The following is a 19468-nucleotide window of genomic DNA, read 5'->3' on the forward strand; positions in this document are numbered from 1 at the left end:
CATAGAGCACTTTTCACACCTCAAAGGCAGCTCAAAGTGCTTTACAGACAGGTGAGGATGTTTTACAGTAATTAAGTTTAGAATTAGAAGAACTAAAGAGACTCTCCAGGTTTTCTGTGTTTTACTGAAGCTCTTTGCAGAAGGCCTGAGGTCATTTACAGCACCAACGAAGGCCCAAAACAGTGGTTTAAGACTTTACTTAAAAAAGAAAGATTAGAAACTGGTCTAATATGATGGAGTTTGGAAGCATCCATGCTTTTCTTTTTCAGTAAAGGTTTCATCAGGGCAGCTTTAACAGCGTCTGGAAAAGCAGCTGTGGACAGAGAACATTTTGAACGCCATCACAAACCATCTTAAGGAATGAAGCAGCATCACATGTGGATGAACTTATTTTCTTTATAACGTTTCTTATTCCTGATGATTGGTAACAGAGAATTCCTCTAACAAAGGCATTTAAGGTCTCCTTGCTGCAGGGGTCTCAGAAGGTCCACTGTCCTGGTACGCACTCAGTTTGAGTGGTTCACACAGTAATGTGTCTGCTACAGTCTTTCTTTGTAGTCCATAACAGTGAGACCCTAAACACGGGTCATCTTTACCTTCTCTGAACAACACATGGTGATAAAGCCGAACCAAGACTGCAGTGATTAACACTTCTTCTAGTTGAGGACGGAACCTCAGCGTGTTTTAATTAAGCAATGTAGCATTTCATTAAAACGTGCCACTAAACAGGTATGTGTGGGTCTCAGTATTAACTGTTTAAATATCTGATCTGAAGATCAGGTTGAGGATAAACCCCTGTTAACCCTGATATACAGCGCCATCTAGTGGCAGGTGTGTGATTTTTAAATGACACAGAAATTGGGTTTAGTTTACACTGCAGGTGCGATTTACGCTGCAGCTTTCAGCTCTAAACTCTGGTTTAACTCTAAACCACAGCTGAACTAATGACTGAGCAGTTACCCCCCCAGTGTCTAGTGAGTACTGAGCCCTTTGTTTCTGTCCTTCTTTGTCCAGTCCTGCCGTCTACCCAGTGTTTCCCACTTTGTGATTCCTGTTTAAAGTCCTATAGAATCATCTTCTGTTTTATTCTCAGTGTTTGCTTTAGGTCACTGTCATCAATAAAAACCTGCTGACACTTCCGTCCAGCCTCATTACTGACCATGCATGACAGATTGATACCGACTAGATTTCAGATAATTTCATTGCCAAGACATGATGGCTTGTTATGTTGTTAACAATGTTATGTGTTCTGACAAAGAAAAACATCTATTGTGTACGATAAAAGTCCACAATCCACAGTGTTTAGTACATACAGGACAGATTTAAACTGCTGTGTTATAGACTTAGACTTAGGCTTAGACTTAGACAGATTTTATTGTCATTCAAATTAACACTGTACAGTGCGCATTAGAACGAAATTTCGTTGCCTTGGCTCAGAGTTGATCGGTAATACAAGTAATACAATGTAGTGCAAAGTGTAGTGCATATGTAAACATATGTTTATCAGCAGATAAATATTTTTTAAATAAGTATGTACAAGAGTATATTGCAAAAAAAATGATTGGAGCAGCATGTTATTTAGAGTTAAGGAGTCTTATGGCATGTGGGAAGAAGCTGTTTTTGAACCTGGCTGTTCTGCTTGGAAGGCTTCGGAACCTCCTTCCAGAGGCCAGTAGCGAGAACAGTCCATGGTGGGGGAGGGAGGGGTGTCTGTTTTTGTTGTTATATATGTTGTTTAATAATATGTCCGATTCTTTGTTTTTAGTCATCCACATACGACTGTAGATGAACACATTTTCAGCTTTTATTAGTATTTTATTTAGGATCACAGATCTGAAGAACATTACCATAATCATAAAGCCCAAATCCGGGATAGAGCGGCTGAGTGAACGTGGTGTGGACTCTGTGGAGGAGGGTCATTGTGTCAGAGACGCTGTAGAAGGACAGAATTCCTGCCCTGTGATCCACATACACTCCTATTCTGGAGGAGCTGGACTTTACAGGGAGTTCAGTCTGTTTATTATTGTGTCTGAAAAAGAATCTGGAGTCGGAGCAGATCAGACTCCACGACTGATCATTAGAGCCAAATCTACACTGATTACCTTTCCTGCTGACGCCTTTATAAGACACTGCAATATTAATATAATTCCTGCTAAACTCGACCTCCCAGTAACAGCGTCCTGTCAGACTTTCTCTACAGAGAACTTGCCAAACTCTATCAAACCTCTCTGGACGATCAGGATGGTTTTGGGGCCAGAACTCTACTTTTACTTCTCTGATCGTCTTAGACAGACTAAGCTGGCTGTGTGCTGTGTTTGGATCCAGAGTGATCTGACAGGAATCTGATGGAGGAGAGAAAATAAAATGAATACTATTCATTAAAAAATATTATTTACTTTAAATTTATATACAAATCTCTTTTCATTCACTGACATGCAGCTAGAAGTGCTGTAAGTAGGTGTAATAATATGTAATTCATGTGTAAAATGTAATAAATATAGTAAAAGAATGAAAACAACTAGTTTAAAATATCTAAATATATAAACAAATCATAGCTAAACAGACACACGACACACACAAAGTTATTTTCAGTTGCTCACGGTGGTAAAAAGTGATGGCGCCCAGTGATTAAAGGGAACAAAATAGAACAAAATTAGAAAAGACTGGGTTTCTTTACATGGAAGACAAACTGAAAATATAAAAAATCATTTATATGAATCTGTTTTAATTTGTTTTTAATTGTCCAGAAGAACCAAATGTGTGAGCATTTCACATTTCAGCTGCTCTAGACTCTCATCACTCTCAACCAATCCCACCATCTCAACAACTGGCACTTACAGCTGCTGCTCCAGTTCATGAAGTGAATGTAGTAAAATGAGGATTTTCACCAAAGACTGATGAGTTGATTCTGAAACAGTTATGACGTATGATTTTCTACATGCAGCTGAAACAGAGGTGAAGAAGTTTGAACACCCCTGGGAATTTTTCATAATCTGTACGTGAAGATAAGTAGACACACCTCTATGAACAGCACAAACTCAGAGCAAAGTTAAAGATGTTTTCATGTAAAGTTTGTGTTTTTCTGTTTAGAGCACATTTTTATGTTTTTGCTGATTTTAACATATTGAAAAAAATTAATACATAACATTTCAAATGTGCCATTACTTTTGCACAAGCCTTATTTTATGTTTTATTTTTTGCCCAATATGTTAAATGTAGTAAATCAACAGTAATTGTGCACTGAAATGTGCAGAGGTGTGTTCTCTGTATGATGGAGGACGTGTTAACTAATCATCATCATCATCGTCGTCATTGACCGCTTAATCCAGATAGGGTTAGGTAGCAGTTGGGAGAGCAAAGAATCCCAGATGGCCCTGTCCACAGGGAGGTGTCCAAGGGGCATCCGAATCAGATGCCTGAACCACCTCAGCTGGCTCCTATCAACACAGAGGAGTAGTGGCTCTACTCCGAGCTCCTCCTGGATGGCTGAACTCCTCACTCTATCAAATAGTGTGTAGCCCGCCACCCTGTGAAAAAAGCTAATTTCCACCGCTTGTATTCGCAATCTCATTCTTTCGGTCATTACCCACAGCTCATGACCATAGGTGAGGGTCAGGATGTAGATTGACCGGTAAACAGAAAGCTTTGCCTCATGGCTCAGCTCCCTATTCACCACTACAGTCCAGTACAGTGGCCGCATTACTGCTGCCGCCTGTCCCAGCCTGCGGCCGATCTCACGATCCCTCTTCCCATCACTCGTAAACAAGACCCTGAGATGCTTAAACTCCTCCACCTGGGGCAAGTCCTTTCCCCTTACCTGGAGTGGGCATGTCATCCTTTTCTGGGCTAAGACTATGAACTCAGATTTGGAGGTGCTGATCCGCATACCAACCGCTTCACACTCGGCTGCAAACTGCTCCAGTGAGCGCTGGTGGCAACCATGTGATTCAGCCAAAAGTACAACATCATCTGCAAACAGCAGAGACGTCACCCTCCGGCCTCCACACATAATGCCCTCCTGACTGTGGCTATGCCTTGGAATAGTAGCCCTGGTACCCCATACTCATGAAGGACCTCCCACAAGATATCTCAGGGAACCTGGTCGTAAGCGTTCTCCAAATCCACAAAACACATGTAGACTGGGTTGGCAAACTCGCATGCCCCCTCAACAATCTGCGAGAGAGTGAAAAGCTGGTCCATTGTTCCATGGCCAGGACAGAATCTGCATTGTTCCTCACCAATCTGAGGTTCAACTATCGGTTGGAGTCTCCTTTCCAGCACCTTAGCATAGACATTCCCAGGGAGGCTGAACAGTGTGATACCCCGATAGTTGGCACACTCCCTCCAGTCCCTTTTTTTTTTGCTCTGCCAAACTCCTCCCATGCCCTGGATTTTACTTCTGCCAGTGTTGTGGCTGTCACCTTTTTCACCTGTCGGTACCTCTCTGCTGAGGCAGGAGTCCTTCAGGCAATCCAGTCGCTAAAGGCCTCTTTCTTCAGCTTGACGGCCTCCCTCACCACTGGTGTCCACCAGAGGATTCTTGGGTTACCGCTCCGACAGGCACCCACAAGCTTTTGGCCACAGCTATGCCTAACAATTGAGGTTTTGAACAGGGTCCATTCAGACTCCATGTCCCCTACCTCCTACGGGACATGAGAAAAGCTCTCCCAGAGGTGGGAGTTGAAATCATTCCAAAACAGGTGCCTCCAACAGTCGTTGCCAGCACACCCTCACTATTCGCTTGGCCCTACCAGGTCTGACCATCAGTTTTCCTTGCCATCTGATCCAACTCACCACCAGGTGGTGCTCAGTTGACAGCTCAGCACCTCTCTTTACCCCAGTGTCCAGAACATACGGTCCCAAATCAGTTGAAACAACAACAACGTCGATCATTGACCTCTGACAAAAGCAGCTATGGTACCATGTATACTTATGAACATCCTTGTGTTTGAACTTGGTGTTTGTTATGGACAATCCGTGCCTGGCACAGAAGTCCAATAACAATTCACCATTCGGGTTTAGATCGGGCAGGCCGTTTTTTCCCAATCACGCCTCTCCAGGTCTCCCAGTCATTGCCAACATGAGCATTGAAGTCCCCCAGTTAGACTATAGAGTCTGTAGGCAGGACCTTTTCCAGAACCCTGCCCACTCGCTCCAAGAATGCTGAATACTCTGACCTGTTGTTTGGTGCACAAGCACACACAACAGTCAGAGTTTTCCTCTCTGTGATTTTAATTTGCATTGAGGCAACCCTCTCGTCCACCGGGACAAACTCCAACTGCACGGCGCCAGCCGGGGACTCGTGAGTATCCCCACTCCCGCCCGGCTCCTCTCACCCTGTGCAACCTCTGAGTAGGAGAGGGATCAACCCCTATCAAGTACCTCTCAACCTCCCACACAAGCTCCGGCTCCTTCCGCCCAAGTAAGGTTACATTCCACATGCCGCCAAGGGCCCTCTTGCAATCTCCCACTGCCTGTGCAGCACTGCACTACTCCCCTATGCTGGACCTTGCAGGTGGTGGGCCCACATTGTCCCCCCATGTTGCCTCGTCGGGCTGAGCCCGGCCATGTTACGTGGGCTGCCCGGCCACCAGGCGCTCGCCGGGGGACACTACCCCCAGGCCTGGCTCCAGGGGTAGGTCCCAGTGACCCTATCCCGGGCAGGGTACACTTTTTCGGTGCCCATTTTTCATGGTGGGTTTTTTGGATCATGTTAGTCTGGGTCTTCACTCCAGACCTGTTCACCATGGGAGACCCTACCAGGAGCATATTGCTCTTGACGACTTCGCTCTGAAGATCCCTAGACCACACAAGCCCTTCCGCCATGTCAAGGCCCCGATCCAGGAAGCGACTTCCTAATGTTCACTGAGAAAATCTAGGGGTCCCCAAACTATTGCATATGACTGAATGTTCCAGATGTTCCGGGTGTTTTTTTCAGGTGTGTGTGAGGTCAGTATAAGGAGGTTGTGGTTGAACATCTCTAGATCTAAAGCTCAGTGTCCAGCAGAGGGAGCTATTCCACAAAACTGTGTGAAATCAATGACCAGACCCTGAACTCTGAGTCACAATAGAAATTGATCAGAACAGCGTTACAGTATGAACAGAACATGAACAGAAATCACAACCTGCATTTCTCCCAGCCAATGAAGCAGCGCCACCCACCTGTGAGGAGCTGAACTGCAGTATTTGGTCTAATCATGGTTTGATATCGAGCAGCTGGATGAGCTGATCAGAACTAATGACTTTAAAACAGCAACTAAACTTTTTTTCATATTTTCTTACTCTTATATGGAGTCTTCATCACAAAAATGAAAATTATTCATAGATGACATTCTTTTATAAAATAACCACGTCTGGTTTGTAACAATACCAGAACCCTCTAGAACCCTTTTTAGAAAGGTTCAATAAGAACCATCTACAGCTCGTTCTCCATCAATCATGGTGTAAAGAGCCCTTTAATCACTCACAGGGTTCTTTGAGTGTTCACGGTCCTACATAGAACCACTTTCTTCAGTAAAGAAGCATTGAAGAACCATCTTTTTAAGTGTGTAGATGTAAGATTAGATACTGTTTCTAATTCATTAGACTGTATTTTCAGTAAGGCTAAGAAAGGAGTAGCCAGTGGTCAGTGGAATATCTAAACACATTATAGTGATAAATATATACAAATTTTAGCCAAAGAACAAATCATTGTTTTAAACATCTTGCTTTTTATCTTGAAGCTCTTAAAAGTCTTGAGAATTATTATTCTCCTTTTACTCGTTCCATCACTCCAGTCACAGCTTTCCTCAGTCCCTCCATGGAGAACTGTGGACTGATAGTGATACAGGGTAAGTCTGCAGGTTGAGGAGGAGCAGAGAGAGACTGGAAACTCTGCAGAGATGAAGAAACACACAGATGGAGATTTCAAGATAAAACAGCCCAAAGAGGGGAAATCCACAGCACTTCCAGTGGAAAGGCTGACACGCCTTCTGTAGATGAAGAGAGAGTCAGTGATGTTACCTGGAGGAAATGGATGTGATCCTCTGAGTGTGAAAGCTGCTCCAGCTCAGCGTCTCTCCTCCTCAGATCAGCAATCTCCTGCTCCAGCTTCTTCAGGAGGTCTTCAGCCCGATTCAGTTCAGTCTTCTCCTGAGCTCTGATCAGCTCTTTCACCTCAGAGTGTCTCCTCTCAATGGACTCAATCAGTTCAGTAAAGATCTTCTCACTGTCCTCCACTGCTGCCTGTGCAGAGCGCTGTTAGGAGACGCACAGAGAGGAGGGGCTTCATCTGAAGCAGCTCTTTCACTCACTTCTCCACAGTGGGGCTCAGTGGGGCTGGAAAGTGACCCAACACTGGGCTTCTCACTGGCTGACTGGAGGAGAGCTCTGACTGAGAGCTGAAATGGCTCCTCCAGCAGTCAGCTGGTGTCTTCTCCTCTGGTCAGTATACTCACCCTGAGATTGTCCATAGCCTGTCTCAGCTCCCGCAGTTTATTCTCCGTCTGCTGGATTCTCTGCTGGAACTTCCTTTGCTTCTCCACCAGTTGCTTCTTTAGAGAAAATACAACAAAACTCATGTGTCACATTTACATGCTGACTTGTCTTTTGTTGTTTTGTTATCTGGCTCTGCCCTGTTAAAGTGAATTAAACCGAGAAGAGCAGGTGCTCATTCTATACACACCCACACTTACATCATATGATCCATATCTATCATTGTGTTTATTCCAGCTGGGTGTGTCTGACTGAACTTCACTCACTGTGCTGTTTTGCATGTTGACAAACCAGTTCTAGCAGGACTTTCAGTAAATTCTTACCTGCTTCTCAGATCTTTCTGCTTCAGCTGAAACTGTCTTATGACCACTGTGTTCATCCATTACACACAGCAGACATACACACTGCTGATCAGTGTGACAGAAAACCTAAAGAAGCTTATCATGAAGAGAGCAGATCTTCTCCTGCAGATTCATGGAGGCTTCAACTAGTTTGTGTTTCTTTAAAGCAGGAGATTCATAATGAGGCTGAATATGAGCTTCACAGTAAGAAGCCAGACAGGCCAGACAGGATTTAACAGCTCTGAGTTTTGTTCCAGTGCAGACGTCACACTCCACACCTCCAGATCCAGCAGGAGATCCAGCAGGAGGAGCAGCTTGGAGTCTCCTCGTCCTCAGACCCTCAGCTAGTTCAGCCAGCATGGTGTTCTTGTTGAGAACAGGCCTTGGAGTGAAGCTGTGTCTGCACTGGGGGCAGCTGTAGACCCCCATCTGATCATCCTCAGCCCAGCAGTCCTTAATACAGAAGACAGAAGCTGTGTCCACAGGGAATTGTCACTGGATCCTTCAGTAGATCCAGACAGATCGGACAGTTGAAACAGTCCAGAGTTTTTAGAGCAGCTTCTGCCATTTTACTGCACACAGAGACGAACAGAGCGAGCAGAGAAAGAGAGACTTTACTTTCGTTTCTCCACTGATCTGTTCATTCTGTGGGACGGACTCTCTGTATGTGTTTGTGAAAGAAACAACACACAACCCAAGTTCACTTAGTCAGGACCTGTTGCCCTTTACATTATGTGTAAATTTCATGATGAATGGAGCAAAAGAAACGGCCCAAAATGATTTGGATAGATGTCTGTTTCCACTGACTTGCATTAAAACTACAGTATGTTTTTCTTTCTCCTGTAAAGTTCCAATTTTGGAGATACAAGGTTTTCTTCCGACAACAGCGATATTCTGCTCCAAAACATGTATATATCATTAATGGTGCACATTACACAGATGTCCACTAATGCACCCCTATACCATCATGAATACTGGCTTTTAAACTGTGGCTGATAACAAGCCAGATGGTACCCCTCTTTAGCCTACACAGTGCCCATGATTTCCAAAAAGAACAGTTTTGATTCATCAGACCATTCATCAGACGCTTTTTCACTTCACCTCATCCATCTTAAATGAGCTCAGGCCCAGAGAAGGTGGCAGCATTTCTGGATTTCTGGTTTATACATGTTTTTTCTTTGCATGGTTGAGTTTTAATTGGCATTTGTGGATGGAGTGATGAACTTTGTTCACAGACACTGGTTTTTGGAGGTGTTCCTGAGACCATGCAGTGATTTCCACTACAGAATCATACAGAATTTTTAATGCAGGGCCACCTGAGGGCCCAAAGATCATGGTCAGACAATATTTAGTTTCATCCTTGTCCATTACACCCAGAGATTTCTCTGGATTCTCTGAATCTTTTAATGATATTATGTGCTATAGATGATTATTTGCTATTTAACATTGATAAACTTTATTCTTGAATTGTTGCACTATTTGCCCATGCAGTCCTTCACAGAGTGGTGAACCCATGCCCATCTTTACTTCTGAAAGATTAAGTCTCTCTTGGATGCTCTTTTATATGCCCAATTTTGTTACTGACCTGTTGCCAGTTATCCTAATTGGTTGTAAGACGTTCCACTATTCGTTTTCTTTTAGCATTACACACCTTCACCAGTCTTTTGTTGCCCCGTCCCAACTTTTTGGAGCGTGTTGCTGGATGAAATTCAAAATGGGTGTATATTTTTCAAAAAACAATTAAAATTATTAGTTTTGTACAATGACAACATGTGATATGTTGTCATTGTACTACTTTCAATTGAATATAGGGTTTCAATGATTTGCCCATCATTCCGTTTTTTGTTGTATTGTTTTTATTTACATTTTGCAACTTTTTTGGAAACAGGAACACATATATACTATACATCTATATACTCAAACACACTTACTAACCCTGGCAACTTACAGATAACTGTTAGCTGTAACTGTAAGCTACCAAGCTGTGCTGTCCACCGGCTCTCCAGGTCCAGGGCTGTGCACACCTGCTGTAAGAACTCCCAGAGACGTGTCACACGCAGACAGACAGCAGAGGGCGCTGCATGATCATTTCTACAGATGTAAGATGATATTATTGTAATACATCTCATACTTCCAATTAAACCGCTTCACTGACAGATTTCAGTTTTTGGAGGCGCACATTGACTCAATTTAAGGCACCCTTGCTGAAAAAAAACCCCACCAAAGCAAGAACCATGAACACTCAAAGAACCCTCAGCATGATTGAAGGGTTCTCTGCATCACGACAGGGCTCTTCAGATTGTTGGAGAACGCGCGGTAGATGCACTTCAAAAGTCTTTTGGTCGCTCGCTTTTCAGTTTACTGCGCATCAAACGTCGCACGGTTCACACTGAACGAGTTTACGTGTGCAGCTCTTCTCGTTTGTTTGTTTACTCGCTTGTAAACACCTCCCCCTGTAGGCCGCTTCGCGAAACGACAGCGCGCATGACGTCAAGCCCTTTCCCGTGGACTACAACTACCAGCAGCGACCGCGCGCCGCGGACGCTGTAGTCCACCAAAAATCGCTCTGGGCTCGGATTAACGAACACGTTTGTTAGAGTTTTCGGGTTTTCCTAACAGAGTCTCATCGTTCGCTCTGCTGTGCAGCGGAAAACGCGACGGTTCAGCAGGTTGGATACGAAAGAAAAGCCCGGTTTTTTGGTCCGCTGTCCCCGGCGTCGCGCTTCCTGGTGTTTGGGCTGTGTTTTTTTGAGGATCACTGAGGAATCAATGAGCGGACGAAGCGAGACCCTCAGCTCCCAAACCGCGAGGTTTCTCCACGCATCTGAGGACAAATTCACAGCTGACAGCCGCGGATGTTTCCCTCAGCGCCCCGGTTGTTAGCCGTTGGCGTTAATGGAGTTGGGGTTCGAGCAGTTCGAGGAGACACTCGTCCCGAATAGCTTCGCTGTGGCTTGTAACTGATGTAGCGGAGTTGTGTGCGACCTTAACGAAGCAGCCCCGCTGCGTTTATTCTCTGAACCCGCTTCCTCCGTCTTATTAGTCACCGCTGACACGCTCCAGCGCTGCGGCTGTGCGTGTTATCTGCTTTCTGCGAGCCTAGCCGAGGAGATAACGTTAACATTAACGTTAATGAGCCATGTTAGCTCAATAATTACAGCCAGAGCTATGTTTTTGCTCGTGACTCACCCGAGAGGCAACGTTAGATAGCCAGAACCGGTAATTACCGAACGCCGCGACCTCACCGAAGACTTCCAGCCGTCAGCAGCGGCGGAGCTACCGGGGCTGCTAGCTGAATTAACGCTAGCTAGGTTAGGTTATCTTCATTTATTCAGGCGCACGAACACACTCGGGTGTTTTTTTTGCACTTTATTTTACCACCATGCTCCACCGGTGGTGGGAACGATCGCATATCTAACTTATTTCAGCTGTAAGTGAGCTCTCTGCGAGGTTTTTTAACTGCACTCTTAGCTAACGAGCCGCTGTCAAGCTGGTTCTCCCTTACGACCGTTGTTGACTGGAGCCGTTAAAGCCGGTAGACGTTACTCGGACTCACAACAGGCTATAATTCATGTTATATAACTTGACCCCTGACGTTTACTCGTTGTTGTGAAAGTGACCATGAAGAAGTTTTTCGATTCCCGGAGGGAAATGGCGGGTTCTGGGCCCGGTTCGGCAGCGGGAGGAGGCGGCGCGGGATCCGGCAGCGGAGGCACCTTCGTCGGCCGTGTTTTCACCATCGGCCGCTATCAGGTGACCGTGGAGGAGACGATAGCTGAAGGTAGAGCAGCTTCGGTGCCAGCGTGGTACCTTCATTCTTCTCCTTTGCATAAGCAACATGATAAATGCTGCCAGGTCTGAAAGCCAAGCATAAACCATAAACCCAATCTAAAACAAATTGTGACAAACCATATTAATGATCTCTTAATCAACAGTGGACATAAGACCTTTTAACATGCTGCCTGTTTCTTTATGTATTAACTTTATATACTTTATATCATGGTAACTGATTTTCCTGTGCGCTCTTAAAAACACTGTTCTTCGAGGCTTTTGTCTGAATCCTTCAATATATCTGGTCAGTATAAAACCATGTCATGCTTAAATGGTTCTTCAGATCGGTGTTGTATATGGTTCCGTATAGAACTTTTTTGGAAACAAAAGGGTTCTTCTGTTGTTATGACGTTAAGCTTGAGCAACAGAGGAACACTTTTTGGTGCTATATAGAACCATGTGCAACGTATTCTCCATCAGAGAACCATTTAAGCCTGAGATTGTTCTGTATAGAAATTATAGTTCTAAGTAGAACCATTCCATTTACTGAGAGAACCCTCAAAGAACTATCATTATTAAGAGTGTAGCTGATGCATGAGATGTACAATGAGTGTGAACGTCAGATGGACGGTAAGAGTGGGTGATATTGCAGAAATGTGGCATCACGATAGACAAAAATCTCAAGTAGTCAAATTAAAAACGCTTGAATATGAACAATTTTTTATTCTTGACTTTTCTGAAACCCCTTAAACTATTTCCCCCGTTGTAATGATAATATGCGGTGTTCTGTAAGCGCTGATGATATCAGAAGAGCATGTCATGACGTATTGTGAATATAACATGAAAATATGGTCATACTGCCCGCTGCTAATGGACAATGACTTGTGTACGAACTACAAATGGACGGTGATTTGTATACGAACAGATAAACGGCGTCTGATGTGTGCACATCAGGCTGACGGTGTCTTGTGGATGATCACATGAGTCGAGACAGGTGTGCGGGTGCTGCTCAGACTGACCGGACGGCTGCTTCAGCTTTGAGGTCAGGAGACTGCGAGGGAGGGTCTGTGCCACCCGCAGGGTGTCAGGAATCCGAAGTGAGCTGCTTGTCCGTCTAGCTGGTGCAAGTGTGAGCAGAATTTTTAGACATGACTCATGCCTGAGGTTTCAAAGGGGCCGTCTCGCTCTTATAAAACCACTCGGCTTTGAGGGAATGCTGAATGTGTTGTGAGCGGTGAATCAAGAAGTTATAGGATAATTCTTTTGGTATCCGTTACGCTGCAGAATCTGACATGAAATCGTGAGGTTCTCTGTTGGATCCAATGTCAGGTCTTTTTTGTTGATCTACACGTCAAACAGTAGCTTGACTCAAGGCAGGGTAGTCCAGCACTAAAATAACTGTTTTTCTGTTCTATTACTCAGATGTTTGTTTTGTTAGCAGAACCACCTTGATGGTGGCTTTGTGCCTCATGCTGTTATAATTTAGTTTAAAGCTAGTCATACTGTTTTGAGGAAATTGATGGCTTCCTTTTAAATTCTTGAACATCATGACACTGCAGAGTACAGCGGCTGCACTATACAATTGCCCTTTAAAGGGTATCTGCGGGCAGAAGTTAGGATGCCCGAGGATCCTGTTACTAAATGGGTGCATTACTCAAACTGTTCTCCTTAACACAATCCGCTCACTGTGTTGCCCCTTGTTAAATCAAGATTTCTGCTAATAAGCTTACAGTCAGTTTAGACTTAACAAGGACTTTTGGTTCTGCTCCAGGGATGGGTAATCCCAGTAGGAGGGGCTGTACCGTTCAGCGTTTTAGCAATGTAGAGCTTAAACATCTAGTCTTTGAGCCCTTAATGGCTCGACTCCGGTGTTTAGCGCAGAGTAATTGGGCTGCTCAATCTAAATGGACTAGCTGTGCATTCTTGGTCAACTAAGGTTCTGTCAGTCAACACATTTATTTATCTGTTATATGTTTGTTTCTGCATGTGAACTGTAGTAGGGACCAATTAGGCCATATTGTTAACTGTACGCAGCAGTTGTAGCCCAAATCTAGCTGTCGAGCGCAATAAGCAAAATCTCGGTCACCACTTGCTCACCGTTTAGCTGTGGGCGATATGGCCAAAAATTTCTCTCATGGTATATAATTAAAAATTTGGCCTGGTTCGCAGTCTCTGCTCTAATTCATCCCAAAGGTGTTCTATTGGGTTGAGGTCAGGATTCTGTGCAGGCCAGTCAAGTATTTTGACTTGCTTGCAGTGTCACTATATCAGTATTGCTGTTTGGCAGATACAGTGCTAAATGTTGGGTCTGAGTTTCTGCGAAGGTCAAGTTGGATTTTTATTTCGCAAAATTTTGTTCGAATTTTCCATTCCGTCTTAAGTGGAGCAGCAGTTATGGTGTCTCATCTGTACAGGTGATTGAATGTAACTGCTGCAACGTTTACGGTGGAACGGGAAGTTCAAAGAAGCCAGTTTCAGCCTTGTCGAATTTCTCAATCCATACGTGCATCCCATTTACTCATGCATCCGACCGTCAGACACAGTTGGAATTTGGAAAATGTTAGTCATTCACATCATCAATACCAGCTGGTCTTGTTGAGCAGACAAGTCAAGTGGCTCCTCAGCCAGGCCTCATCAAGGCTGACTCCAAAAAACATGTCCCCTGCCTCAAAAACAAGGTGGGCTACTTCAGATGGAACGGATGAGACGGTGGGATGTAATCAAGAGACAGCAGTGTTTTCATTTTCATTTTAAACAGGACTCCTCCATCCTCAGCCACCCAGCTAAAGGGGATAACGTTTGTGTGTCCAGCTGCTTCTGATAGGCAAGCTAACCTCCTTTGCCTGTCAGCAGCCTAGAGCTGCAGCTCTGCCTGTGGTGAGGTTTTTGAGTCCTGAACCATGTCTCAGCGTCAGAAACAGTTTCTTTCTCCTTTTGTTACAGTCTGCTGAATGCCACTTTTTCATTCAGTCTAACACCTTCCCCTCTTCAGCTAAAAGACAGGAGCACTGACAGCCTCGCACACATGTAGAGTTTGGTGCAGCTTTAGCCTTGGATGGTGATTCATTAGCTTGGTGAATAAGGGCAGGCTGCTGCGCTGTACTATGCTTTTCAAGGCTGTCTTTTGGCCTCATTGTGTAGAAACTAGGCTGAGTCATCTCCCTGTAAAACCTGTTTAAGTGAAAGGACTGTGGGTCACGGTGAAGCACGCTTTTATAAACTCATGGTTTGCATGCAATTTAGTCTGCACTGATAAAATTTAGTGTCACAATGAAGTCAGAATTATGGTTGATCGCTCATTTAAGGCCCAACGTCCTTCAGCGATGAGCAGATTTACTGTGGCAGTAGCTGGAAAAGACTTGGTTGTATTAAAAGAGCAATAAATAGAACGTCTTGCCATTTAAATGCTGTATTTGAACAAGAGGGCTACAGTCGTGTTCCTGAGCAGCCAGGCTTCAGAGTGGATCTATGGATAGTTCAAAGGGCCAAACTAAGAAAATGCGTGAACAGCATAAAAAAGAATGGGCGGCGTTAATAACGTAACATGTTAACTTTGCTATTTAAATATCACCGTATCAGCTGATTTATTCTATCAGTTGCACTGATAACGTTCAAGAACGCTGAGTTACTTTATGCTGAAACAACGTTTTACAAACTTGACATAGCTTGAGAACTTGATCTGACCCTTTTTTTGTGTTTTATTCTACTAAAAGTACACCAGATGTAACCTTATATGGATATTGTAAAGGATAAAAACACAGAAAACTGATTTTTGGAATCAAATTTTATAGATTTTTTTTTTTTTTTTTACTTTTTATGTGGAATTCTTTCAAAAACAGCACCGAAAAAATTGTGACACCAATACAAGTGTACTGGATTAGACATTATATCATGCAGCACTCATGCTTTATGGTGTTAGAAAGAGTTATTACCGCTTTATTATCATTTAGTCCCATAAACCTTACAGCGCGGACAGGTTTTCACCGCAATCCATCACTGTAGTGTTGTTCAGAGGATGAATGGTCCCTGTTGGGTCTGTTTGGAAGGGGAGCTGAGTCTACGATTCCATGTCAGCGGTCCTGTTTGTACCTTTGTGTTATGGAATGTGTGGTGACACTGAGGTTGCAGTCCAAACACTCTTTAAATAGAGGGTCCAAGTCAGGGTCAGCAGCTGGCAGTAGGTTGGTCTTGACCTTCTGCCCAGTAAGGAAGAGGATCTATGTACAGCTTTTGTTTTTGTAGGGTCAGCAAGAATTTCTGTAGCTCATCGGTTTACACGTATACACCCTCCTCTACTCCCTTATGGCATTCTTATTGCATTGTACTGGGCTATTCATAGTCTTACTGAGAGCTCCATGCAGAATGTGCACTGTGTGTTCTTCCAGCCAGAGGGTTGTAAATTTGATTTTACTGGACCTTCTGTAATAAGGGACACTTCTGCCTGCAGGCTCTGTCTGAGGAGTATGTAGGTATCTTCTGCTTTTGCTTCTTTTAGCTGTTTTTGCTGTCTCTTTCTTCAAGACAAATGTACATATATGCGCAGGAGGTCTGCACAGTACATCACTAGTTAACAGCTGGTGTGATACTGGCTTTTGCAGTACTGTCATTGTAAATGAGCCCTCGATTCAATCATTACACCCCGAAAATTACAACCCTAAGAATTTGTAATCGATTTATTGAAATTTTCAGGGGTGGGTGCGTGCATATTATAAGAATTAAGACATAGTGTAAGTGTAGTACAGTACTTAAGCAATAAACAACGAGAGGGAGGGTGTTATCATGAAATAACATCATGGCTGTGATTTGGTCGTAGATCATCACAGCCATGATGTTATTGGCGATAACTCACAACCCCGAGTGTTCTGTTGCTTTTAGACAACAGTTAAATAAATAAAGTAAGAAATGAATAAACTGGGCCATGAATGCGGCGTTTAATATGGTTTAATGTTTGCAGATCCTTCCGCCCAAATTGTTCCTTAAGAACCAGTTTGCCGCTACGTCAGAGAAAGAACTGCTGTAAGCCTGTCACAGTCTGCTGAAAGCCTCGCCTTTTGAAGTACCGACTGAACCATAAAATTGCTGCAATATCAAGTTTAGCTCAGTGTTGTTGTTTTTTTCTAGATCAATATTAATGTTGTTTTGTTCCATCTTACAGCCCATTTTGTTTGGCGAATGGTATTTGGTTCATTTCTGGCTGATTCCAGGTTGTTTAGCTGTTCTTCTGCCACAGCTGCCGACTGAAAAGCTGCTCAGTGGTGATGACAGTTTGGGAATTTAGTGTCGTCTCATCTTCCGAGTCTGACCAAATCAGCTGTCGGTCAAATGTGATCTTAAGTGTCTGTTTTCTGTTTGTGGCAAAGTAAGAAGTAAAAGCGTTCAAATGGCTTGAGCATCTCCTACAGCTGTCAAAGTTGTTGCTTAGCAACAGCGTCTCAGTGGAGTGATATACTGTTTGTTAAACAGCTGTGCTGTTGTGACAAAATAACCGCAGGGGTAGAGCGCTTCTCAACCAGTCAGCTTGCGTGGCCGGAACTAACTGTTGTGTAATTTTCAATAAGACTCTGCTGATCAGACAGCCGGTGGAAGTTCCTTCACTTGGGTGCCAAGACAGAGAAGAGCCATGACGTGTGTCTTCCGTGCATCTTAAAGGGTGACAGGTCAAGCCGTACCTAAAGCTCGAGGGCTCGAGGTGCAGAACAAGTTTGACCGTTGGCGTCAAATAGAGAGATCTGTTTTTTGGCTTTGCAGCTGTTAGGGTCCTGCATAGGACCACCAGCCAGGAGTGAGTTGCAGTAGTTAAGCCTTAAAATGACAAAGGACTGAGATAGTGTCGCTTTAAAATGTGGAAATGTTTACTATATTGAATACATAAATGGTTCTTTGCCTGGTCAAATGGTTCTTCTCTTTGATAAAAGCCCAGTTATATGTGGTCCTTAAAGTAGCCTTTTAAAAATAGTTCTAGATAGCACCAAAACAAGTTTCACTATTAGTCACAGAGCCTTTTTTGTAGTACTGTGGATAACAAAAGAACCCTTTTTGCTAAGACTGTAGTTCTAAAAAAGCCTTGAACTTTCATCACATTGTGCACTAATTAAGTGGTCATTTTGAGGTCATGTGTTCAACATTTGCTTGTCTTGAATGAGTCTCGCATTATATATGATGCTGACTGTGAGAGAGGCTGTATTGGTGTGTCCTTGCCAGAGACCACCAAAAAAGCAGGGGACATTGAAACCTATTCTCAATTTAGGCAGCTGGGGAGTTTGTTTTATAGGCGGGGGGTGCCTAGCTGAAATATCTCCTGCCATTTCCTAGGTACAGTTATGTCAGAAGTCATAAAAAAATCATATGGAAGTTATTTGAAAAGGCAGGTCTAATGGATTGGGCAGGTTTTTCTGCTGAACAAATGAGAGGACTGTGTGTGTGAATAATAGATGGTCAACGACTGATTTATTCATTACTGTCACTGATGGCCACCATCTGTCAGTCCCCAATCAGTGTGTGTGCTCGTGTCCTTGGGTACTTGTGTGTGTTTAGGGGAGTTCCCCTCGGTCAGCTGTATTTTGGTCCAAATCAGTTTAGGTATATGATATACTGATGTTATGTATTACTGACATGGTGACTGATGATACCAAACTCTTAAAACTAAGTAACTTGTGATTGACATAGTTATAAATGTTATGTTGCGTTAATGTCTATATCTGATAGTCATGTTTAATGTTATAAGGGAATTATACAGAATCTTCAAAGCATAATTAAATTAAGAAATAAACAAGGTCATTCAGAGAGATTAGATGTGAGAATTTGAACTGGACTCTGATGAACTGGACTGAACTGTGTTCTCTGCTTGTTTTGGATAGTAAATAAAATGCTTGTATTTGCACTGCAGACGTTGTGAGCCCTGGTTTCTGTCACCACCACTAGCCACGTTTACATTGAGTCTAATAATCCGTTAATAAAGCCGACTAATAGCTCATTCGGAATACGATACGTACATGTATACATCTTAATCAGAATAAACTAGTCCGGTTGAGGCCATTCAGAATGCAATTCCTATCCGATTGAATAAGGTGGGTAATCCTGTAAATTGTCTGTTAACTAGAAGAATAATAGCAGTATAAAATGCCTGTATCTGATTGCATTCCCAATCAGAAAGTTTGTTCCGCATGTGCGTCGATTCATAGTGAAAGTTTCTAATGTGGCCGGAACAGAAACTGGTTTGCAGAGGAGATGAAGTTTATGCTCTGATCTTTAAAAGGCGGCGATGGCACGGATGTTCAGCTTATGTGTCTCAGAACACGGCGTCTTCCTCTTGGCCTTCTTTAATAAGAACATGTGAAGTATGTTTTCTTCAGTCTGACATCATTTTAAAGTAATTAAAAACAAGCACTGCTCACTGCTGCTCATCTCACTCTGACTGTACTCACGTGGTGCTCGTTGTCATGGTAACGCCCCAGGTAAGTGGTGCTCTACACGTGTGCAATTTTGGATCAGATTACTTGTAGTGAGCATGAAAATGGAGGTTTTCCATCAGATTGTTGAGTAGACTGGGCATATAAACACCTCAGTCTTAATGTATAAACAGAATGTATTCAATCGAATTGCCATGTAAACACAGACACTGGTGGTCAGTATGTTGCTCTACAATTAACCGTTTTACAACAAAACACTCTGAATGACTGCAAGAAGAGCGAATCTAGTTTCGCTATACTCTGCCCTCTGTTCTTGAGATTACTCTACAGTCCAATGGTGTTTTGGACAGCCATGTAATCATTAATTTAAATTTGTAACTTTGTGCTGAACACTTGCTGTTAGCTTTCAGTGTTTTTTAGTAGGTAGCAATTAGCTGTTTTTGATATGATTCACATCAGTACTGCTGAAAAAAA

At 43.4% G+C, this 19468-nt stretch overlaps 1 protein-coding gene and 1 pseudogene across 4 annotated transcripts in view; one reads left to right on the forward strand and one right to left on the reverse strand.

The window, feature by feature from the left end:
• Window positions 1-6690: 6690 nt before the first annotated feature.
• On the reverse strand, window positions 6691-8382 carry LOC108426666 (annotated as a pseudogene).
• A 1970-nt stretch (window positions 8383-10352) lies between these two features.
• Window positions 10353-19468, forward strand: part of aak1a (AP2 associated kinase 1a) — a 66817-nt gene continuing 57701 nt past the window's right edge. For all 4 annotated transcript variants that reach the window (XM_017696323.2, XM_017696324.2, XM_017696326.2 and 1 more), the window contains exon 1: window positions 10353-11595. In XM_017696323.2, the coding sequence (XP_017551812.1) occupies window positions 11436-11595 (160 nt within the window). In that variant the 5' untranslated portion in view covers window positions 10353-11435. The remainder of the gene's footprint in view (window positions 11596-19468) is intronic.

This window comes from Pygocentrus nattereri, chromosome 29 (assembly GCF_015220715.1).
Source record: "Pygocentrus nattereri isolate fPygNat1 chromosome 29, fPygNat1.pri, whole genome shotgun sequence".
In the NCBI taxonomy this organism is placed as follows: Eukaryota; Metazoa; Chordata; class Actinopteri; order Characiformes; family Serrasalmidae; genus Pygocentrus; species Pygocentrus nattereri.